The 24,773-nt window shown below is 36.1% G+C and overlaps 1 protein-coding gene across 10 annotated transcripts in view; it reads left to right on the top strand.

Annotated features, from left to right (window-relative positions):
- RAP1GDS1 (Rap1 GTPase-GDP dissociation stimulator 1) overlaps positions 1-24,773 on the top strand; it is a 200,816-nt gene that overhangs the window by 168,540 nt on the left and 7,503 nt on the right. For 6 of the 10 annotated variants that reach the window (XM_058295181.2, XM_058295199.1, XM_058295190.1 and 3 more), the window contains 3 exons: positions 548-687; positions 21,261-21,387; positions 22,978-23,106. In XM_058295181.2, the coding sequence (XP_058151164.1) occupies positions 548-687; positions 21,261-21,387; positions 22,978-23,106 (396 nt within the window). The remainder of the gene's footprint in view (positions 1-547; positions 688-21,260; positions 21,388-22,977; positions 23,107-24,773) is intronic. The other 4 variants (XM_058295208.1, XM_058295193.2, XM_058295202.1 and 1 more) reach the window with 1 other exon arrangement.

The following is a 24,773-nucleotide window of genomic DNA, read 5'->3' as shown; positions in this document are numbered from 1 at the left end:
TTTATTAGTACATATAGTCCTGTTTTTAGGTTGGTTTAACAGTAGATAATAAAGTCTTATTTTGGCATTCCATGCCCATTTTGACCTTGCCTTCAAAATCATCATGTTTCAATATAGTGCCAGTGAAAATTTTTTACATTTGTTTTGCAAACAGAAAAAGCATTTTTCAGTTTGCACAAAGAGCAGTGAAATCCAGTCCTTGGAATGCATTATGATTATTTATTTCTAAACACTTCTTTATATTGATTGCTTAGTTTCCTCTAAGAACTCAATGACAGTCTGCCAAAATACTAACAGACAAGCATATTTAACCAAAAGAATATGAAGTTGTTTTTGTATTTTCCATGAAAATCCATAATTTTATAGAAAAAGCCAAATAGCCCATCAAAAAGAGTAAGTATTTACAGTCTTTGCTTTAATGAAAATATTGTATTGTGTTTTTTAGGTGTGTAATTTCCTTCTACACACTTTACTCCTTACCACTTTATTTTGGTTGATGGCCTATACCAGCGATTAATCATTTTGTGGTTTGCCTTCTTTCCTATAGCAGAAGCTGCTGAACAACTAGGAAAGAATGTTAAGTTAGTGGAGCGTTTGGTGGAATGGTGTGAAGCCAAAGATCATGCTGGTGTTATGGGGGAGTCAAACAGACTGCTTTCTGCCCTCATACGACACAGTAAGTCAAAAGTAAGTATCAGGGCAATCCATTCACTAGTAATCATTAGAGGGGACTTTGGGGAGAACCCAATACCCTAGATCCCAGACGATATGCTTTCACTTTTATGTATTTATGTATATTGTTCAAAGTGAGTTCCATAAAGATACCACAATTTGTTGTATTTGTCAAATGCTTACTGATGAAATAAATACATTAATCAATGATTCTGGGGGAAAAAATGGTTGAGCTTTTTTATGTAGTTCTGTAACACTGACAGGTTAAGACTTTGGAGTCAAACAAATGGGTTCACAATTTATAACTATCATTTTCTTGTCATTTCACATCTCAGTATCTCATTATATAAAACCAGGAAAATAATACCTACTTGAAAGAGTTGTGAGGAGGATTCAACAGGATCATTTATACAAAGCACTCAGCTAATACCTGGGACATCATAAGTAATCAATGTTGGCTGCTATGGCTGCTGCTGCTCTTTGTGATTTTTAACCACCACTACCCTTGCCACCATTATCAGCATAATTGTTAAACATCTGAGTGCCATGCATTGATGGTGCTACCTATTGATATTTGAAAATTAAAATGGTATCTAGATAGTAGATAATACCTAAAACTAAGTTGGGCAAATTCCATTCTCCCATCAGTGTTCAGTATAATATGTACTTGGTACTTGGTATATAACCTATAAATATTTGTTGAAAAAATGAACACATGAACTATTGTAAAAATTACAATGTTGGGAACCAGGAAGCAGTTCAGCAGTTGAATTTTATCTAGATTATATGCCTTTTATTTTTTAATAGTCTCTTCTTTTTCTGAGGTGAGCATTTTGACCATTTTATTTGTATGAAACTGTAATAGTGATTGTATGTGAAAAGACAGTTTATGGGGATCAGTTGTAGCTCTGTGGTTGAGTGCCTGCTTCCCATGTATGAGGCCCTGGGTTCAATCTCTGATGCCTCTTAAAAAAAAAAAAAAAAGATTATGTTTAAAACTCAAATCCATTAGCTATTTTCAATTATTTGTATAACAGATCAAAAGAAGATAGCAAGGCTGAAGTCTCTCTTCAGACCCGCACTGTGCCGGCGAACTGATAAACTTTCTGTGCCTGAACTTTGATGATCAGTCTCTGAGACTCATTGAACCGGGATCTAACATTTTGGTTCCGAAACCCGGGAGTCCTCATTGATGCAGATCAATTACATAGCGATCCTCTACCCTGCCATTGCAGCTTCACCACCAAACACCAAATACTGATTCATCTTTGGATGATTCCCTGGACCTCTTTGGAAGATGCTGTCTCTTTTTCACTCACCCACCTCCTTTTCTTCAAAAATCCTAGTGCTAGGTCAATGATCCTTTCCAGCATTGGGGAACTGTCCCCTTCACCTCATCTTCCGGCTCCAGGAACTCCTGGCTCCAGGGACTCCTGGCTCCTTTTCCAGTCACTTGCCTAACCTGTTTGAGAATAAGAAATCCAAGGTCACTTGCATCTCTTCTCTCATACCCTCTTTTCCAAAGAGGTCCTTGAACTCACCCTCCCCCCTTACCAAGATCCAACACAACAGCAAGCCATCTGAGGTCCCCTACATTCAGGCTTTCCTTCTCTCTCCGTAATCGCCCCTCCCTCTGCCAATCCTGCACTACCTATCAAATCTTCTTTCTCCACAGCCAACTCCCCATAGTGGGAGTCAATGAAATCATTTCACAACCCCTCTTTTGCTGTACCCACCAAAAAGCTACCTGTTCACTAATTCACTCACTCTTCTGCTCCCCCTTTTCCACCAACCTGTCAACCTGAAAATTTTAAACACTGAAATTCCTATCATTGTTGTCCACCAAACCCCAATATCCTGTCTCTTGATGCTTTGCAAAAATATCAAGACTATTATTCACCTCTTACAAGTAAGCCTGTAGTTTACTCCTAAACTTTAAATCTAACATATCCCTAAAAAGTAATAATCCAAAATATATGGTTAAATATCTATCTAAACTGCTAAATAAAAACTTAACTGTTTTTATAAGGCTGAAATTTCCTAACTGGTTGCTAATGTTAGGAACTGGTAACTAATAAAAGTGTTTCCAAAAACAAGCTTGCATATTACAACCAACGCTGATTCAAAAAAAAAAAATCTTAAAAGCAGTAAAATCAGAAATGTAAAATAATGAAAAGCTTAAAAACAAGTCATACCAAAAAGATAAAAATTGTGAGTCAAGTTAATGAGCTTTATGTTTAGGTTGGTGTATCTTAAACTTTTTTGTGTTTGTCTAATATCAGTGTATATTTTGATACTTCAACATGGTAATATTAAATTAATAAGTGAAAAATCTTAAAAGAGCTCTATTCAAATGGCTGAAAACTTTAAAAAAAAAAAAAGATGGCAAGAAAAAAAGCTTAAAACCAAAAGTTGTCCCTGACTACTTTTTAATATGAATAATTAACTTTATCATAATAGCTATCCCTGCTGTGTAACCACAGGAGCGCTCTTTTCCATTAGTTGCTATCTTTTGGGACCATTCCCAGGGACAAAACTAACTATTAATTAGGACCTTCCTATTTACCTGTCCTACCCAGTCCATCCTAAATCTCCATACTTTTCACTGATACCAATACTTGACCAAGTAGTATGTTGGCAAGATGGAACACATCAAGATAAAATAGCAAATTGTCCTCCTTTGGTAACCCCTTCACCCCTTCTCCATCATAACTGCTCTGTTGGGCCTGTTTGTCATTTAACAGTCATTTGGGGGTGCTTGCAGTGTAAAACAAGACATAGCATTACTTTCAAGGAATTAATTAATTATCTAGTGCAGAGACAGATATAAAAACAACTATACAGCATTAAAGCCACATGACAACTTTCAGGTGTAATATAAAGGATGTAATATAAAGGTGTAATATAAAGAGGAACCTACTCTGTCTGGGCAGGCTAGGATGGCATCAGAGTAGGGATAATATTTTAGAAATTAACTAGGAGTTTCTCAGGAGAAAAATGGGAAGGGGAAAGAGAGAAGGCCTTTCAGTCAAAGGTACCAGCATGTACAAAAGCACAGAGATATAATACAACAATGTTAAGATAGAAACTACAATACATTGCTGCATTGCTGGAACATAGATTATGTTGAGACAGTGGCCAGAAAGGAAGAGAATTGGAGATTAAGATAAATTATATACTCAGTTAAAGTATATGGATTTGATTTTATAAAGAATTAGGGAGCTTTTAAAGGGTTTTATGCAGCAGAGAGACATTATTTAGTTCATTTAGAGAGATTTAATGGAGGCAGGGAGAACAATTAGAAAGTTGGTGCAAAAATATTTGTGAGAAATGATGAAGGCCTGATTTAAGTTATTGTGTGAAGGAATTTGGAATTGGTTGTCCTTCAGTCATTTTTCTTTATAATTGTCAATTTACAGAATAGTTACAAAAAAATACCAAACCCACATAGAGAATGCCAACATAACCCTCATGCAGATCCAGAACCACCAACTTCTTAACATTTTGCCACATATTCCATATCATTCTGTCAAACCATCTATATCTATCTGTCCATTTATTTATCAGTTTTCTAAACACTTGAGAGTAGCTTGTTTATATACATCATGCTTCTTGAATATTTAATATTTCCATGTACATTTCCTAAAATCAAGACTATCCCCCTTATTTAACCACCAAAGCTATAGTTTTCAAGTTCAAGAAGTTTAACATTGATATAAAGCTTACTGTCTATTGTCCAATTTTTTTTTCATATTTCCCAATAATGTCCTTTGCAGGCCTTTTCTCCATTATTAAATCCAGTTCAGGATCATGTTTTGTATTAAATTATTGTCTCTTTAGTTGTTTTGTTTTTTTATTTTTATTGTGGAAATATATATATAGCATGAACTTTCCCATCTCAATCACTCCAAAACATACCATTCAGTGGTATCAAACATACAGCCTTGTGCTACCCTAACCCCCATACACTACCAGAATTTCCTGTCACCCCAGACCAAAATCCTGTACCCATTGTGCATTAACGCCCCATTCCTCCTCTCCTCCAAACTATAATAACCTGTACTTTACTTCTGTCTATACGAATTTGTATAGTCTAGCTATTTCACATAAGTGAAATCATAAAGTATTTTTCCCTTTGTATCTGACTTATTTCACTTAACATTATGTCTTCAAGGTTAATCCATGTAGGGGTAAGCATCAGAATTCCATTCTGTTTTAAGGCTGGGTAATATTCCATTATATGGATATATCACATTTTCTTAATCTACCCATCTGCTGATAGACACTTGGGTTGCTTCTACCATTTGGCTATTGTGAATAATGCTGCTGTATGAACATTGTTATACAAATGTCTGAGTCCCTGCTCTTGTATTTTGGGTATATGCCTAGAAGTAGGATTGCCAGGTCGTAGGTAGTTCTATGTTTAACTTTCTGAGGAACCACCAAACTGTTTTCCAGAGTGGCTGAACCTGTTTATGTTAATCCCATTTACTAAGGTTCCTATTTCTCTACATCCTACCCAGCATTTATTATATTCCATTTTTTTAGTAATAGCCATTCTAGTGGGTGTGAAGTGGTATCTCATTGTGGGTTTTTTTTCTTTTGTTTTTTAGTAAAGAGATATAAATATTTTGTCTTTTTTTTTTTTTTACAATAAATGGTATTTGGTATAATCACATAGTTGTGTATCCATCACATCCATCATTATTAGGGCATTTCATTATTTCAATAATAAAAAACAGAGAAACAAGAAAATTCTTGACCTCTCAATCTCTCTTTTTTCCCCTTGCTGTACATAGATGCTATTTCTGTCTGTTCTTGCATGGTTATTTATTGTTTATTAAGTAGTTTTATTGAGATATATTTACATACCATACAATCTATCCAAAGTATATAATCAATGGTTTTTAGTATAATCACACTGTTGTACATTCATCATCTCAAAAATTTTAGAACAATTTCATTACTCCAAAAAGAAAGACTCCACACCCCTTAGAATTCCTTCCCAGCCCTACATAACCACTAATCTAATTTTATCTTTATAAATTGATTTATGTTTACATTTTTTTATAAATGGAATCATACAGTGTGTAGTATTCTGTATTTGGTCTCCTTCATTTAGTATAATGTGGGTTTTTTGTCTGATGTTAACATTTTGTAGTTTTAATCAAATTTATTCAGCTTCAAAGAAAAACAGTCTTACATATGCAATTTTACCCATATTCATATTTTACATAATATATTTATTTCACGTAATATAATCAGTTCACAATAGTGCAAACATCCTTTTGTGCCTGGCTTATTTCACGATTTCATTTCTCCTTACTGCTGCATAGTATTCTTTTGTGTGTATACTCTACAATTTGTTTATCCATTCATCCACGGATAGATACCAGGTTGTTGCCAGCTTTTGGCTATCATGAATAACGCTGCTGTGAACATCAGTGTCATTGCTCTCAATTCTTCTGGGTCTGTACCTTGCAGTGGTATTTCCAGGTCCCATGGCAAGTCTATATTCAACTTCCTTGGGAACTGCCAAACAGTCCTCCACAGTGGCTGTACCTTTCTACATTCCCACCAACAGTGAATAAGTATTCCTATCTCTGCACATTCTCTCCAACATTTACAGTTTTCTGACTTTTTAATAGAGGCCAGTCTAGTAGGTGTAAAATGATATCTCATTGTAGTTTTGATTTGCATTTCCCTCATCATTAGTGATGTTGAACCTGTTTTTATGTTTCTTCACCATTTGTATTTCTTTTTTGGACAGTTGTGTTTTCAAGTCTTTTGCCCATTTTTTAATTGGATAGTCTGTCTTTTTATTGTTGAGTCGCATGATTTCTTATACATCATGGATATTAAACCCTTATCAAATATGTGATTGCCAAATATTTTCTCCCATTGAGCAAGCCGCCTTTTCACCCTTTGGCAAAGTCCTTTGAGGTGCAAAAGTGTTGAATTTTGAGGAGGTCTCATTTATCGATTTTTTTCTTTGTTGTTTGTCCTTCAGGTATAAGGTTTAAGAAACTACCACCTACCACAAGATCTTGAAGATGTTTTCCTACATTTTCTTCTAGAATTTTTATGGTTGTTTTTATATTTAGGTCCTTGATCCATTTTGAGATAATTTTTATATAAGGTGTGAGATAGAAGTCTTCTTTCTTTCTTTTGTATATGGCTACCCAATTGTCTCAGCACTCTTTGTTGAATTGACTGTTCTGGCTCAGCTGGATGGGCTTAACAGCCTTGTCAAAAATCACTTGATGGGAGATGTGAGGGTCAATTTCTGAGTTCTTGATTCGATTCCATTGATTAATCTGTTTGTCCTTGTGTTGGTACCATCCTGTCTTTACCACTGTAGCCAAGTAATATGATTTAAAGTCAGGAATTAAGAGTCATCCACTTTTTTCTTCTTTTTAAAGACGTTTTTGTTTTTTCTGGGTCCCTTACCCTTCCAAATAAATTTGATTATTGGCTTTTCTATTTCTGCACAAATAAACTGTTGGGATTTTTCTTGGGATTACATTAAATCTGTAAATCGGTTTGGGTAGAATTGACATCTTAACGATATTTAGTTTTCCAATCCATGAACATGGAATATTCTTCCATTTGTTTAAGTCTTCTTCAGTTTCTTTTAGCAATGTTTTATAGTTTTCTGAATACAGGTCCTTTACATCTTTGATTAAGTTTATGCATAAATATTTGATTGTTTTAGCAGCTATTATAAATGAATTTTTTTAACTTCCTTCTCAGATTGTATATCAGTAGAGTTTAGAAGCACTATTGATTTTTGTGTATTAATCTTGTATCCTGCCACTTGCTGAACTCACCTACTAATCCTAGTAGCTTTATTGTAGATTTTTCAGTATTTTCTAGGTATAAGATCATGTCATCAGCAAATCATGACAGTTTTGCTTCTTCCTTTTCTATTTGAGTGCCTTTTATTTCTTTGTCTAGCTTAATTGCTCTAGCTAGAACTTACAGCACAATATTGAATAATAATGGTGACAGTGGGCATCCTTGTCTTGTTCCCAATCTCAGCAGGAAAGCTTTCAGTCTTTCACCTTTGAGTACAATGCTAGCTGTAGGTTTTTCATTTATGTACTTTACCATATTGAGAAAGTTTTCTTCTATTCCTATCTTTTGAAGTGTTTTTATCAAGAAAGGGTGCTGTATTTTGTCAGATGCCTTTTTTGCATCAATAGAAAGGATCATATGATTTTTCTTCTTCGGTTTATCGATGTGGTTTATTACCCTAATTGATTTTCTTGTATTGAAGCACCTTGCATACGTGGGATAAAACCCACTTGATCATGGTGTATAATTATTTTATTTTGCTTTTGGATTCAGTTTGCAAGTATTTTGTTCAGGATTTTTACATCTATATTAATTAGTGATATTGGTCAATGATTTTCTTTTGTGTAGTTTATCTGCTTTTGGTATTGGGGTAATGTTGGCTTTATAGAATGAGTTTGGTAGCATTCTTTCCTGTTCAATTTTTTGGAAGAGCCTGAGCAAGATTGGTATTAAGTCGTCTTTGTATAATTGGTAGAATTCATCTCTGAAGCCATTTGATCCTGGGCTTTTCAGCTTTGGGAAGTTTTTGATGAATGTTTCAATCTCTTCACTTGTGAGTGGTTTGTTGAGGTCTTCTATTTCTTCTAGGGTCAGTATAGGTGGTTCTTGTGTTTCTAGGAATTTATCCATCTCCTCTACATTGTCAAGTTTTTTGGCATACCATTGTTCATAGTATCCTCTAATATCTCTTTATATCCCCCTCTCATTTCTGTTTTTTTTTTTTTTTAATTTGTGTCTTCTCTCTTTTTTTGTCAGTCTAGCAAAGGGTTTGTCAATTTTGTTAATCTACTCAAAGAACCAGCTTTTGGTTTTTGTTGATTCTATTGTTGTTATTTTTTTCTTCTCAATTTCATTTATTTCTGCTCTGATCTTTATTATTTCTTTCAGCTTGGTTTAGGATGAGTTTGCTGTTCTTTTTCCATTTCTGGAAAAAGTTACGTCTTCAATTTTAGCTCTTTTTTTTTTTTAATGTAAGCTATAATGTAAGAGGGCTATAAATTTCCCTCTCAGCATTGCTTTGTGGTGTTCCATACATTTTGATATGTTGTATTCTCATTTTCATTCATCTCAAGATATTTGCTGAATTCTCTTGCAGTTTATTCTTTGACCCACTGACTATTTAAGAGTGTGTTATTTAATCTCCATATATTTATGAATTTTCCCTTTTTCTATCAATTACTGATTTCTGGCATTCTGTTATAATCAGAGAAAGTGCTGTGTATAATTTCAGTCTTTTTTAATTTATTGAGACTAATCTTGTGACCCAACACATTGTCTATCTTGGAGAAGGATCTGTGAGCACTTGAAAAGAATGTATATCCTGCGTTCTGCAGTGCAATGCTCTGTAGATGTCTGTTAGGTCTAGTTCATTTATCATATTATTCAAGCTCTCTGTTTCTTATCCTCTGTCCAGATGTTTTATCCAGTACTGCAACTATTGTCCAGTCTCCAGCTATTGTAGAGACATCTGTTTTTCCTTTCAGCTTTGCCTGTGTGCCTCATGTATCTTGGTGCACCAAGGTTAGGTGCATAAATATCTAGTATAGTTATTTCTTCTTGACCAATTGCCACTTTTATTAATATATAATTTATTCCTTATAACAGTTTTGCATTTAAAATCTATTTTATCCAATATTAATTTTGCTACTCCCATGCTTTTGTGATTACTCTTTGCATGGAATGTTTTTTTCCAGCATTTCACTTTCAACCTGGTTGTGTCCTTATGTCTGAAGTGAGTCTCTTGTAGACAGTATACAGATGCCTCATTTGTTTTTAACCCATTCAGTCATTCTATGTCTTGATTGGAGAGTTCAAACCATTAACATTCAATGTTATTACTGTAGGGGTATTACTTACTTCATCCATTTTGGCCTTTGGCTTTCTGTTGTCATGTCGTACTATTGTCCATCTTTTTACCTTTTAATTTTCCCTTTCTAATAATCTTCATTTCTAAACTCTTCTCCAAGTCTCTACCCTTGTTTTTTCCTTTCAGTGCTGCAGTACTCCTTTTTGTATCTCTTGTAATTCTGATCTTTTGGTAACATATTCTATCAGTTTTTGTTTGTCTGTGAAGACTTTGAACTCCCCTTCATTTTGAAGGCCAGCTTTGCTGGATACAAGATTCTTGGCTTGCAGTTTTTCTCTTTCAATACTTTAAATATATCCTGCCACTTTGTTCTCTCCTCCATGGTTTTTTAATCTCTGATATTTGTCATTCTGCATAGTAAGTGCCTTGGGGTAGGTCAATTTGGATTTTACTCTGTTTGGGGTGCATTATACTTTTTGGATATTGATATTTGTATCTTTCATAACGTTTGGGAAATTTTCAGTTGTTATTTCCTCAGATATTCTTTCTGCCCCTGCTCCATTTTTTTCTCCTCCTGAAATACTGATGATGCATATGTTTTTATGTTTCACTGTCATTCAGTTCCCTGAGACCCTGTTCCATTTTTTCTATTCTCTCCTCTTTCTGTTCTCCTGTCTTTTCTACTTCAGTTCTTCTGTCTTCAGAATCACTAATTCTGTCTTCAAGCAATTCAAATCTGCTCTTATGTGCCTCTAATGTATTTTTTAACATTTTTTTCATCTCATCCATTGTGTCTTTCATTCCCATAAGGTCTGTAGACTTTGAAATTATTCTTTATTCTCACCCAGTGTCTTTTTATTATATTTTAGTCATATTTTCTTTCAATTTTTAAATTGATTTAGGAGAGTTTTGTAGTTATCATTGATTGTCTTAAATCCTATATGTCTTCAGAATATTTGGCTTGTTCCTTGGGCTGAGCCATTTCTTCCTATTTCCTAGTATGGCTTGTAATTTTTTGCTGATGTCAAGCCATCAGAATATGTTGGTGAATTTACTCTGATGTCCAGTTTCTCGTTCTTGCCTATTTTTATTATTTTTTCACAACTCTTCTTTGATTTTTTTGTTCAACTTATCCCAAGTCCTGAAAAGTTCCCAGCTTAAGTTATCAGAATCATGCCAGTGGCTCACTAATGGGTTACAGATTTTCTCCCAGAAGTTAGAGAACAGAGACACACAATTGCAGTTTTTGTCCATGCAGTTTCCAGATCTGCCAGCAAATGGGCACACCTTTCTGTGGAGATGTTTATTTCTCTCCATTTTCCTTTGTTTTGGTCTAGCCAGAGCCAGTATTCACAGCGGCCTCCTCTGGCCTAATTCACTGAAGAAAAGCCACCCAACTTCCCTTTCCTTTTCCCTTGTAACAGCTGACAAGGAGAAAGATGTCTGCTCTTCTCTCAGTCAGCTGTAATAAGCAAGGGGTTTTCCCACCACTTAATATCTTGGGGATAGGAGAGTGGCGACCTTCTGGTGGCTGGGAGGTTTAGTAACTCACAATTTGTTGTCTTGGGTTCTTTGTTTCTTTATTCATCACACTCTTTGCAGTTGTGAAGTACTCTCCTGGTCTGCTGACCCTCAAAGCAGGTCACTTGGGCAGCTTTTGGCTCTTTCTTCGTTGTTTTTGTGAGAGAGCTGAGCCTTGCCTGCCTAATATGACACCATCTTCTCATAACCCTCATATTGGTTTTGATTTGCATTTCCCTAATGTTGAGTATCTTTCATCGCTTTTTAGTCATTTGTATAAATTTGTATTCAAGTCCTTCACTCATTTTTTATTTGGGCTCTTTGGCTCTCTCTTGTTAAGTTAAAGCAGTTCTTTATATATTCTGGATATTAAACTCTTAACAGATATATTTTTTCCCATTCTGTTGACTTTTTTCTGCATTCAGGATAATATCCTGAGGTGCACAAAAGTTTTAAATTTTTTGTGAAGTTAAGTCCAATTTATTTGTTCTTTTGGTGCTCATCCTTGCATTATAAAATTTTAGAACCCATTGCCTAATATGAGGTCCAGAAGATATTTCCCTGTTTTTTTGTCAGAGTTTGACAATGTTAGCTCTAATATTTAGGTTGTAGATCCATTTAGTGTGGTGCAGGAGTCCACTTTCATTCTTTAGTTTGTGTATATCCAGTTTTCGCACCATTTGCTGAACACAGACTATTTCTTTCCCACTGAGTAAACTTTGCTCCCTTGTCAAAACTCAAGTGGTCACCTACAACTGTGACTTTTGCAGTCAGCCATAGAAGTGTGGCTTTTTTTCTGTGCTTTCAGCTCTGTTCCATTGGCCCATATGTCTGTCCTTGTGCCAGTACCACAGTTTTGATTATTGTATCTTTTTAATAAGCTTTAAAACCACCAAAGTGTTAGTCGTCCAGCTCTCTTGTTCCTTCTCAAGATGATTTGGCATTTGGGGTCCTGTAGCAGATTGATATAATTGATGAATTCCAAAAAGAAATATTGGATTATGCTTTAACCTGGGCATGATTGAGTTATGATTAGGGCATTGGTTCCCCACCCCTTGGTGGGTGGGGACTCAACAGACAAAAGGCTTGGCGAAGAACAGAGTTGAGGACTTTTAATGTTGGAGTTTTGATTTTGGAGTTTGATACTGAAGACTTAAACTGGAGCCCTGGGAAGTCAACATGCAGAGGAAAGGGAAGCCAGCCCCAGGAAGGAATGTACCTTGAAGCCAGAGTAAAGCGAGCCCCAGGAATGTAGGAACCCAGGAAGCCAAAAGCCTCGCAGACATTGGCAGCCATCTTGTTCCAAATAGACTTTGGTGAGGGAAGTAACTTATGCTTTATGGTCTGATTCTCTGTAAGCGCCTACCCCAAATAAATACCCTTTATGAAAACCAACCAGTTTCTAATATTTTGCATCAGCACCCCTTTGGCTGACTAATACAGGTCCCTTGCCCTTTCATATGGATTTTTTATTAGCTTTTCCATTTCTGTGAAGAAGGCTGTTGAAATTTTATTGGCATTGCCTTGAATCTGTAAATCACTTTGTATAGAGTTGGCATCTTAACAATACTGACTTTTAATCCATGAACATGGAATATCTTTCCATTTATTTAGGCCTTTAATTTATTTCAGTAATGATGTACAGTCATATCTTGGTATTTGACTGCTTCAAAACTCGTCGAATTTGGTACTTGATGCAATTTGACATAAAAATTTTGGCCCAGTACTCATCGTTTGTTTGGTACTCGACACATACACTAGACCTTGTCGGTGTCAGTTGCCTCATGACTTGCTGCCCTTTCTAGCCAAAGCAAAGGGTCACACATTAGTCACATGGTAGTTGTTCCCCTGTGCATATTGCATTGCTGTTTTGTCTTAGCTTGTTTGGTCATTTTGTGCATTTTTGCATTTTTTTCTAATGGGTCCTAAGAAAATGAGCTGATAGCACTGAGCAGAAAAGAAAACTACTTTCCACCACCATTGGACAAAAAAAGAGAAATAATAGGTAAATATAAGAGCAGTATTTGCATTACTGATCTTGCTAAGGAATATGCATGCCTAGAACAATGGTCTCCATCATTATTAAGAATAAAGAAGCAATAAAAAAGGCTTATGTTGCAAAAATAGTTAAAGCAGTAATAAAGCCGCATTCCCAAACATTCGAGGTAGTTGACAAGCTGTTATTAATTTGGATAAATGAGAAACAGCGAGTAACAGTGTATTGGAAGCCATGATGTGTGAAAAAGCATAAGTGTTGCATGCCGATCTTTTGAAAAACCAGAACTGAGTGATGACAGTGTTGAAGTTTTTAAGGCCAGCCATGCTGGTTTAATAATTTTAAAAAGAGGGCTGGCATCCACGGTGTCGTGAGGCATGGTGAGGCAGTGAGTGCTAATAAAAAGGCTGCTAATGAATTTATCAGTGAATTTCAAGACTACTGAGGCTGAGGGTTTTATTCCTCACCAAGTTTTTAACTGTGGGTTGAGACTAGAGTATTTTAGAAAAAAAATGCTGAGTAGAACCTATATAACAAAAGAGGAGAAGGCATTACCAGGCCACAAACCAATGAAGGACAGGTTCACTTTCTTGTTGTGTGTGAATGCTAGTGGGGACTTAAAACTCAAGCCTCTACTAGTCTATCATAGTGAAAACCCACAAGTTTTCAAAAAGCATAATGTCATGAAAAGCAAACTCTATGGGATGTGGAGGGCAAACAGCAAAATTTGGGTCACGAGGCAATTTTTCACTGAGTGGATAAATGAAGTGTTTAGTCCCTCAGGGTAAAAAAGTATTTTCTGGAGAAAGATTTGCCTCTGAAAGCTCTCCTACTTTTGGACAGTGAGCCTGCCCCCCTCTAGGCTTAGAAGATGATTTATTGGAGGAGTTCAGCTTCATCACTGTAAGGTTCCTGCCCCCCAACACTATTCCTCTCATCCAGCCCATGGACCAGCAGGTCATTTCAAACTTCTAAAAGTTGTGCGCCACGGCACTTTGCCAGAGGCGCTTTGAGATTACCTCTGACACCCAGTTGACCCTCACAGAACTCTGAAAGGAACATTTCAATATCCTGCGCTGCCTTAACCTTATTGATAAGGCCTGGAATGAAGTGTCTTTAAGGGCAATGAATTCTGCATGAAAGAATTTGTGGCGAGAAGCTGTGACTCAGAGAGACTTCAAAGGGTTTAAGGCTGACCCCAAGCCTGCAGGTACAGAGGGTACAGTTGTGAATGATCTTGTATCTTTGGACCAATCCGTGGGTCTGAAGGTCGATGCTGCTGGTGTTGAGGAGTTAGTGGAGGAACACTGTGAAGAGCTCAGCACTGAGGAGCTGCAGGAACTACAGAAGGAACAGGAACAAGAGGTGGTTGGAGAAATTTCTTCAGGTGAGAAGGCAATATGGGAGGATGTCCCCAGTTCCTTGATAAAAGAAGTGGGTGCAAAATGGGCAGAAATTCAAAACTTTGTAGAGAATTACCATCCAGGCAAAGCTCTGACAAGCACAAATGTGAATTTATTGAATGACCAAACAATTTCACACTTTCAGTGAGTTCTGAAAAGAAGACAGAAGTAGTCCTCATTGAATAGGTTTTTAGTGAGGGTGACAGAGTATGTCAGAGCCTGTATTGCAAGTTGAAAAATGGCAGAAAAGAACCCCCCCCCCCTTTTTTTTTAACATATTGCCTTAAAAATGTGCATTGTTTTTAGTTTGGGAATGCATTAAAGTTAATTACATTACTCCTTATTGGAAAAATTTGTTTGGTACTCTTTCATTTTTGGTACTCGTTGCACCTCCCAGAACTAATTAACAAGTGCATGAAGTCCCTTTTCTGTGTATAAGTCTTTTACATCCTTGGTTAAATTTATTCCTAGATATTTTATTCTTTTAGATGCTATTGTAATTGGAACTGCTCCTTTTTGGGTTGTTCATTATTGGTGGATAGAAGCACCACTTATTTTTCTTGCCCATTTGCTCTAGCTAGCTCTTCTGGTACAATGTTGAAAAATAATGCTGATAGTGGGCATACTAGTCTTGTTCCTGTCATGGGGAAAGCTTCCAGTCTTTCACCACTGAGTATGATATTCATTGTGGGTTTTTCTTATGTGCACTTTATTATGTTGAGGAATGATTCCTACTTTTCTTTGTATTTTTATCAAGAAAGTATACAGGTACCTTTTCTGCACAAATTGAAATGATTAGGCAGATTTTTCTTTCCTTCTATTAATGTGGCGTATTACCTTGATTGATATTCTTATGTGAAACACCCTTCCATTCATGGGATAAATCCCACTTGATCATGGTATAAAATTCTTTTTTTTTTTTTTAAGATCTTAGATTACACAAATGTTACATAAAAAATATAGGGGATTCCCATATGCCCCGCTCCCTATACTCCCACATTTTCCCACATTAACAACATCTTCATTAGTGTGGTACATTCTTTACAATTGATGAACACATTTTTGGAGCATTGCCACTAAGCATGGATTATAGTTTACACTGTAGTTTACACGCTCTCCCACACAATTTTGCAGGTTAATTCATTCAGGACAATTCGCAAGTCCGGAAAATGCCCCTGTAATACACCTGTTTTTCCCTCTCCCTGCCCTCAGAACCTCCAGTGGCACTGCCTGCACATCAGTGATATACATTCTTCCATTGCTAAATCACAGTAAGTCTGTAGTAGAATTCCAGTAAGTCTACTTACTGGTAAGTCTACAAAATGAAAAATGTAAGACATTGGGGAAATAAATGTAAGAAAATATTACTGTACATACAAGACAACATCTTACAGTGATGAAAGACAATGTCAAATTTTTAAAAATATTTTTCCATTTTTATTCCTAATTGTTTAAATTGTTTCAAATTTTTTGTATTTTATTTCTTTCTTTTAAAACTATCATTTCATTTTCTTATTAATATATTTGGTCATTTTGTTGACTTCATTTTTGAAGAAGTTTTTGATCACAGAAGGGTTACAACTATGACAAGAGAATCGTTGGTGTGGGGTATCAGGGATGGGGATATGTGGGAGGAGGTTCACCTGGGCATACATGTAAAATCCTTTTGATGGACAGTTGGATTCAGTTTGCTAGTTTTTTCTTAAGAATTTTCATCTTCATTCATAAGGGATATTGGCCCATGATTTTCTTTTCTTGTTAAATGTCTGTCTAGATTTGGTATTAGAGTGATGCTTGCCTCAGAATGAATGAAGAAATTTTCTCTTCAGTTTTTTTGGAAGAATTTGAGAAGGAATGTTTTTAATTCTTCTTTGAATGTTTGATAAAAATCATCACTGAAGCCATCTGATCCTAGACTTTTCTTTGTTTAAAGGTTTTTGATTACTGACTTAAGTATATAGCATGATACCTTTCTTAGATGTCTGTGTGTTTATTTGTGTATTTAACAAAAACAATTTGAAATAATAAATGATTGCAATTTTATAGTTTTATTATAGCTTCAGATTTACAATTCAGTACCAAATAGGCTTATTTTCCCAGTTAGATAGCTTTCTAACAATTGAAAGTATACTGCTACTAAGCAACAATAGCAGCCTTGATTCACCTACTTTTTTTCATATCACATCAGTTTTTTTCCAAGAATGTAATTCTTTACAATAATTCCAACTATTAAATTGCCCAGCAGACATGGACAGGTACCAATAGCTATCTTTTTATTTTTTTAATTTTTTAATTTTTTTAATTTTTTTTATTTTTTTTATTTTAAAGGAACTTTAGATTTCGTAAATGTTACATAAAAAATGTAGGGGATTCCCATATACTGCACTCCCTCCCCCACCCACACTCTCTTACATTAACAACATCCCTCAATAGTGTGCTACATTTGTTACAATTGATGGACACATATTGGAGCAGTGCAACTAAGTGTGGATTATAGTTTACATTATAGTTTAAACTCTCTCCCTCATAATTTTGTCATTGCATGTCAGGACAATTGTCAGGACAATTCAAGTGTCCCAAAAATGGCCCTATGAATATTACACCTATTTTTCCCTCTCCCTCTCCTCAGAACCTCTGGTGGTCACTGCCTCCATATCAATGATTAAAAGTTCTTCCATTACTAAAAGAACTAAGTGTCTAGGAGAATAACAGTCTTCTCTAGTCCATCATTCGTTCCCCAGTCCTGAGGATTCTGGGATGATTGATTCACCTACTTTAATGGTCAGAACTACAAGGTATATTCTTTGTGTGGGCTCTGGATTAGAACCATTAATTTTGTGAGCCTTTCTAAATTTAAATTATTATGAAATTTAACAAATATTTACGTGGAATTGATGATTCCTTTTGAGAATCAGTTCTCGAAGTATGTTCTGTCAAATAATAATCCCAAGAAACGTTCCACCAAAAAAAAAGTTGTGGTCAGATTAGTTAGGGAAATAATTCATTCCCTCTCCCTTTTTCCCTTTGAGGTTCACAGCATACAATAATACTACTACAAAGAAACCTCCCTAATTTTATTTGATCCACTGATTGCTATTTAACCTTGGATCCTTTTTACCAAGTAGCATGTATTAATATTCTATGTGACACACCTTGAAAAATACTCTTCTGGAATAAGCTTTTAAAATAATTAAAGACTGGTACAAGTGTGTTATGTTCCTGTAATTCCTTTCCTAACTGTTGTGAATCACAGTACCCCTTGCTTTATTCTCAAACTTTGAAGGTCATACTCATTTTAAAGTCACCTTCAATCCTGTCCCTGTTTTAGAGTCCAGTCCTCCCAAAGTTTGTACTGACTCACAGGATTCACTCTGGTTTAGTCATCTTAATTACATAAACTATATTCCTGCTCTTATGCCATTAGGTGAATTCACACCTTCCTGACCAACTAGCTGAACCTTCTGTCTTCATGTATCAAAAACAGAAAAGATACAGTTTGCCTCTCTACTGAGAATATAAAACCACCCTGGTTGTAAAAAATTTATCTTTGTTCTTTGAGTAAAACATTCTTCATCAGTTCTCAAGCTGAAAACTTAAAACAAGTATATTTAGGCATTCACTCACTTATCCAACGAACTTTTATTTAACTCCTGTACTGAGAAGTAGGATTTGATGATATAATGTTGAGAAGTAACATTTTTATTAGGTAATTCAGTGGCTATACCAGCCCACAATTTCATGAATTGGTTATCTCAAATCCAAACCTATCTCCAAACATTCCATTGTAATCAGTATTATTTAATTTTCAAGTCTTAAGCTGAGTTTATTTCAGGACTCAAGGACAAATTGGCTACAACTGCTAAATAGGTATGGTTGTTACCGTGGATAATTTATCTTGATTTTATATGTATGAAAACTTCGCTTTCCGTAAGAAAACTCCTTGAGAAATATGATTGCAAAATAAAACTTTATTTCGAACTTTGTATAACACTAAAGTATTTCAAAAATTTTATATACTTTGCAGACATCTAGGATTTAGGAGGCCTACTTAGAGAAATATCTCATTATATATATTTATAGTTTACTTATTGTAAGTTAAATGGTTTTAGAGGTTAGAATAATCTCTGGCTTAATTTTAGAAGTTTATTAGTTAGAATTATATTTAATTCTCCATATAAGCCTGCTTATTCTGTGAAGTATTGCTAATATCCTTCATTTTTTTTTAATATCTTGAAGTTAAATTATAATATTAAAATAATTCATAGTTCCTCTTCTAATCACATTAAATACCTGTGCATGGCACTATGATGAATTCAATATGTATACTTTTAATGTAGACCACAGATGGTTAAGAAGAAGGATCTGTAGCCAAACTGCTTGGGTTGATTCTTGGCTTTACCACTTAATCACTGTCTGACCTTGGGCAACTTAATCTCAGTTTCAGTTTTTTCATCTTTGAAGGGAGATAGCTAATGGGATTTTCTGTGCGAATAAAAATGAGCTAATATCGTAAACTACCCAGTACAATGCCCAACCTATAGTTATTACTTCATAAGGATAGCTGTCAATATCACTATATTCTTTTTTCTGTCATATAACACAGTATAATACTTTATCATTTTCAAGTGACTCCACAGAGCAGCTATTCAATAAACATTTGTTGAAGGAGGAGCAGAGAGGGCAAGGCTTCTAAAAAGAAATGCTGAGATAATCTGTTCCAAAAAAGTGAGATGGAAAGGAAGCTGTGCTTGGACTTAAAAAGGTGCTATTCATTTCTGATGAGAAAATTTCCTTCATTCATTCCCTGTCTTTCCTTGTATTACATGGGCTATTCAGGGTCATTCACAAAATAGAGGATGAAAGACAGTCCAGGGACCTTCCCTAGGTAATTGCATATTTGTCTATGAATTTTCTTGTGTCTTCATTATCATTAAGCTCCTTTGTGATTTTACTAAAATTCTTTACTAATTTTAAGAATCCAATGCCATTTTCAAATAAACTGTCAACGAATAAGCAGTATATTGTGAGGTTTTCTTTTCTTTATAAACACCTTTTAAAAGATAGTTTCTTTTAAAAAAAAAAGATAATTTTCCACCTTCTAAAGGAGGTTGATAGAAAACATCATCAGATTCTAGAACAACTACTATAAAAACTTAATACTCCCTTGATTTAGAATGTTTGATCACCAAACAAGTGGATTCAATGCAGAGAAAACTGTCTATAGTTTTCTTTAAAATTTACATTGGATGGACGCATAAGAGAAATTGTTCTTCAAAGATCTTAGTTTAAAAAAAAATCTTAGTAAATTAAATTTGAAAAATATTTCTAACTGCAATTAGCTTGGTGTCATTAACACTAACTCTTAAAATATCCAGCAGTTACTTCTAATTACTAAAAATAGTAGGGAAAAAAGTAGCAAAGAAAATTACTTTTTTTTGGATGTACCAGGACTGGGGATTGATTGAACCCAAGACCTCGTAGGTGGAAAGCCAGCCCTCAACCACTGAGCGAGCTATAACGGCTCCTGGAAAATTACTTTTTAAATATTCTATAATTGAGACTAGCTACTAAATCATATTTAATCCAAGAATTCCAAGATAACAAAACCCTCAGTAAGATGAAGACAAAAATGGGTATTAGAAATGAATGTGGCCATTCACTTTCATCTTTTTGCTAGGCATTCTTGTAAGTCCATTTCATGTAATATCTTTTTTTTAAGATTTATTTTTATTTCTCTGCGACCCCTTCCCCCCATTGTGTACACTCACTGTCTTCTCTCTGCATCTGTTCATTATGTGCTCATCTTCTTTTTTTTTTTTTTTAGGAGGCACTGGGAATCAAACCCGGGACCTCCCATGTGGGAGTGAAGGGCCCAATGGTTTGAGCCACCTCCACTCCCATTTGTTGTGACTCTCATTATGTTTCATCATTGTGTCTCTTCATTGCATCATCCCATTGCATTATCTTGTTGACCACTGCCCTAGCCTGTAGAGTCAGCTTGCTGTCTTGCTCATCTTTAGGAGGCACTTGAAACCGAACCTGGGATCTCCCAAGTGGTAGGCGGGTACCCCACTGCTTGAGCCACATCCACTTCCCAAATAACTTTTTAAGTATCATAAAAACCTATGAGATATACATGTTGTCCTGGTTTGTAAATGAAGTCACTGAGATACAGAGAGATTCAGTAATTTTCTCAATCAGTGTTCTACTCAGAGCCCACTGACTTCTCTAAGGACAGAGCTATAGGTACCTCGAGAAATGTGGGGAGACAGAGAATTTTGTTATGCTCAAGTCTTGTACATAATTCAGTTCTCATGTTTATCAGATCCAACCAAAGGGTAAAACTGATAAAAAAATAAAAAAGACTTTACCCTGAGATTTGGAGAATAACTATCTGGTCCTGACAATAAAAATTTCAAAAGAACTTTCTTTTCATTCCAAGTTTTATTCTCTTTGTTGATTCTTTGGTAAGCTAACATTTGGGACAATGACAATTATTTCTTTGGCTTTGGTCACTTCTGGGACTCTGTTCCTTGCATTGGATATGAACTGCAGTGGACTTTTCCACTTAGGCAATTTAAGTTGTCAAAAAGATGACAACTTTAAATGAATTTATTTAACGCAAAAAGCTTTTTCTTTTTCTGCAAAGAAAAAAATGTTATGGTTGAATGTAATGATTCATATAGGACACTGTCAGAAAACCACTTAAGAATAAATTGATTGTAATGCAGTTCCTTTATGTTTAAAATTAAGTTGATAATGCTCAAATATTTATTTATTGTAGGATGTAATTAAAACCATTGTACAGAGTGGTGGCATCAAGCATCTAGTTACCATGGCAACTAGTGAACATGTAATAATGCAGAATGAAGCCCTTGTTGCTTTGGCACTAATATCAGCTTTAGAATTGGGTAAGTATCCCAGTGACAAACTTATTTTCTCCTATTTTTATCTTCAATGAAAAGACGCGCTGGAGTGGAATAGAACTTACATGGAGGGAAGCGGACTTGGCCCAGTGGTTAGGGTGTCCGTCTACCACATGGGAAGTCCGTGGTTCAAACCCCGGGCCTTCTTGACCCATGTGGCGCTGGCCCATGCGCAGTGCTGATGCGCACAAGGAGTGCCATGCCACGCAGGGGTGTCCCCCGCGTAGGGGAGCCCAACGTGCAAGGAGTGCGCCCCATAAGGAGAGCCGCCCAGCGCAAAAGAAAGTGCAGCCTACCTAAGAATGGTGCTGCACACACACGGAGAACTGACACAACAAGGTGACACAACTAAAAGAGACACAAATTCCCGTGCCGCTGACAACAGCAAAAGCGTACAAAAAAGAACACACAGCAAGTGGACACAGAGAATAGACAACTGAGGGGGATGGGGGGAGAGAAATAAATAAAAATAAATCTTTAAAAAAAAAAAACTTACATGGAGCCTTGATCACTTAATTCCCATTGATGATTTATATACATAATTCTTAAACTGGGAAACTTTTGAGAAGTTCCCATACCAGAAAGAAGAAACCAGAAGATAAGCATAATACCTTTTCCTCCATTGTCAGATTGACTCAGATTTGGAGTATGAAAGATTTGAACAATATGGAAGATTTTAAATTTTTGTCCTCTTAAAAGATCATAAATTTTAAAACAAAATTTTTAAAAGTTAAAAAAATAAATAGGATGTAAACTTTGCTTGAATTTTAAAGATAAAAGAAGACATCAAGAAACATTTATGCTTGCTCTCTGTGACTTTGGCCCATGGTTAGACATAGGGTTTTTTGTGTTTTGTTTTGTTTTTAAGATTTATTTTTTATTTCCCCCACCACATTGTCTGCTCTCTCTGTCCATTCACTGTGTATTCTTCAGTGTCCGCTTGCATTCTTGTCAGGTGGCACTGGGAATCTGTGTCTCTTTTTGTTGCGTCATCTTGCTGTGTCAGCTTTCCATGTATGCAGCGCCACTTCTAGGCAGGCTGTGTGTTTTTCACACAGGGTGGCTCTCCTTGCAGGGCACACTCCTTGCACATGGGGCACCCCTAGATGGGGTACCCCTGCGTGGCACGGCCCTCCTTATGTGCAGCAGCACTGCACGTGGGCCAGTTCACCACACCGGCCAGCGGGCCCTGGTTACTGAACCCTGGACCTCCTATATGATAGGCGGACGCTCTGTCAGTTGAGCCACATCCGCTTCCCTAGAGATGATTTTTGGAATTGGTCTATATGACTCCCTTGTAGTCAATTCTAGTGCTCCAGACTACCACAACTGCCATGTGTTAAAGAAGTGTTTTAATATAATGTTAAACTGAAAACTCCTATAGTGTCTGTCAAAATCTACCTCTACCCTTTTCACAAGATCTGAATTTAATATATATCTAGGTCATTATTGTCCGCTGGTCCCTTTGGAAGATTTCACATGGTCAGTTTTTAGAAAGGGAAGCAGTGTTTAGCTAGATTGTACCAGATTCATGCACAAAAATATAACTTATGCTTCAATTGTTTCATATTCCAGGCACTGCCGAGAAAGATTTAGAAAGTGCTAAGCTAGTTCAGATTTTACACAAACTTCTAGCAGATGAGAGAAGTGCTCCTGAAATCAAATATAATTCCATGGTCTTGATCTGTGCTTTCATGGGATCTGGTAAGTATTTCTTCTGTCATTTGATTTCCATTAACACATGATTGACGTTACATACTAAATATGAAATAGTATATCATGGCTTTGGGTTTAAAAAGCATTGGAAATTAGTTTATGGAGGATATAGGGTTACTTTTCCACTAGAAATATTCACAAAAGATTCTTCCTATAATAAAAATATAAATAGCAAGTAAAGGCAAAATTGTGTTAAAAATTGAAGACTGAAAGTGTCATTAACCCTGAAATGTTATTTTATATAAAGTGTTATTTATATAAAATGTTATTTTATATAAAGAACAAGTTCTCATTTTGTTTGCCATAACATTAGCTATTGAATTTGATCTAGAAATCATTGGCTTACCTTGGTGTATGTTCCACAGACAATGGAAAAGGATGTGTATTCTGCTTTTGTTGGGTGGAGTGTTATGTAAATGGAAATTAGATCCTGTTGGTTATTAGTGGTGTTGAGATCTGTATCTTTTGATTTTCTGACTAATTATTTTACCATTTGTTGAGAGAGGAGTGTCAGTCTGAACTATCATTGTAGATTTGTCCATTTCTCCTTTCAATTCTATCAGTTTTTGCTTTTTCCATATTTTGTACCTCTTTTGTTTGATGCACTACACATTCCTCTCTGTCTCTGGTCATTTTCTTTGCTCTGAAGTCTTTTTAATATAGCAAAATCAGGCTTTCTTTTGATTAATGTTTGCATGATTTATTGTTTTCTATCCTTTAGGTTATAAGCTACTGTATCATTATATATTTTTTTCTTTTTTTTTTTTAAGATTTATTTTATTCATTTAGTTCTTCCCTCCCCCTCATTGTTTGCACTTGTTGTGCCAGTTTGTCTTCTTTGTTTCTTTTGTAGGCACTACAAACCGAACCCGGGACCTCCAATATGGGAGGGAGTTGCCTAATCACTTAAGCCACCTCTCTTCCCTGCTTGTTTTGTCTCTCATTCTGTTTTTCCTCTTGTGTCATTTTGTCGTGTCAGCTCACCGCACCTGCCTATCATGCCAGCTTGCCATCCTGCTTGTCCTCTGTAGGAGGCACTGGGAACCTCTGCTCCCTGCTTTGTTGTGTGTCTCATTATGTTTTTCTTCTTGTGTCTTTTTTTTTTTTTAAGATTTTTTTTCCTCTGCCCTTCCTCCCCAATTCCCCCCCCCCCACCGCCGTTGTCTGCTCTCTGTGTCCATTCACTGTATGTTCTTCTGTGACTGCTTTTATCAGTAGCACTGGGATTCTGTGTTTCTTTTTGTTGTTGTTGCGTCATCTTGCTGTGTCAGCTCTCCGTGTGTGTGGCGCCATTCCTGGGCAGGCTGCACTTTCTTTCGTGCTGGGCGGCTCTCCATACGGGGCACACTCCTTGCACGTGGGGCTCCCCTACGCAGGGGACACCCCTGCATGGCATGGCACTCCTTGTGTGCATCAGCATTGTGCATGGGTGAGCTCCACACGGGTCAAGGAGGCCCAGGGTTTGAACCACGGACCTCCCATGGGGTAGGCGGATGCCCTCTCCATTGGGCCAAGTCCACTTCCATTGTGTCTCTTGTTGCATCATCTTGTGTCAGGTTGTTATGCCTGCCCACTGCACCATCTCACTGTCTTACTTAGGAGGCACTGGGAGCCCAATCGCTTGAGCTACATCTGCTTCCCAATATATCATTATA

Source organism: Dasypus novemcinctus, chromosome 1, assembly GCF_030445035.2.
Source record: "Dasypus novemcinctus isolate mDasNov1 chromosome 1, mDasNov1.1.hap2, whole genome shotgun sequence".
In the NCBI taxonomy this organism is placed as follows: domain Eukaryota; kingdom Metazoa; phylum Chordata; class Mammalia; order Cingulata; family Dasypodidae; genus Dasypus; species Dasypus novemcinctus.
Note: the sequence above shows the minus strand (reverse complement) of the source record. Positions and strands in the feature narration are given on the sequence as shown.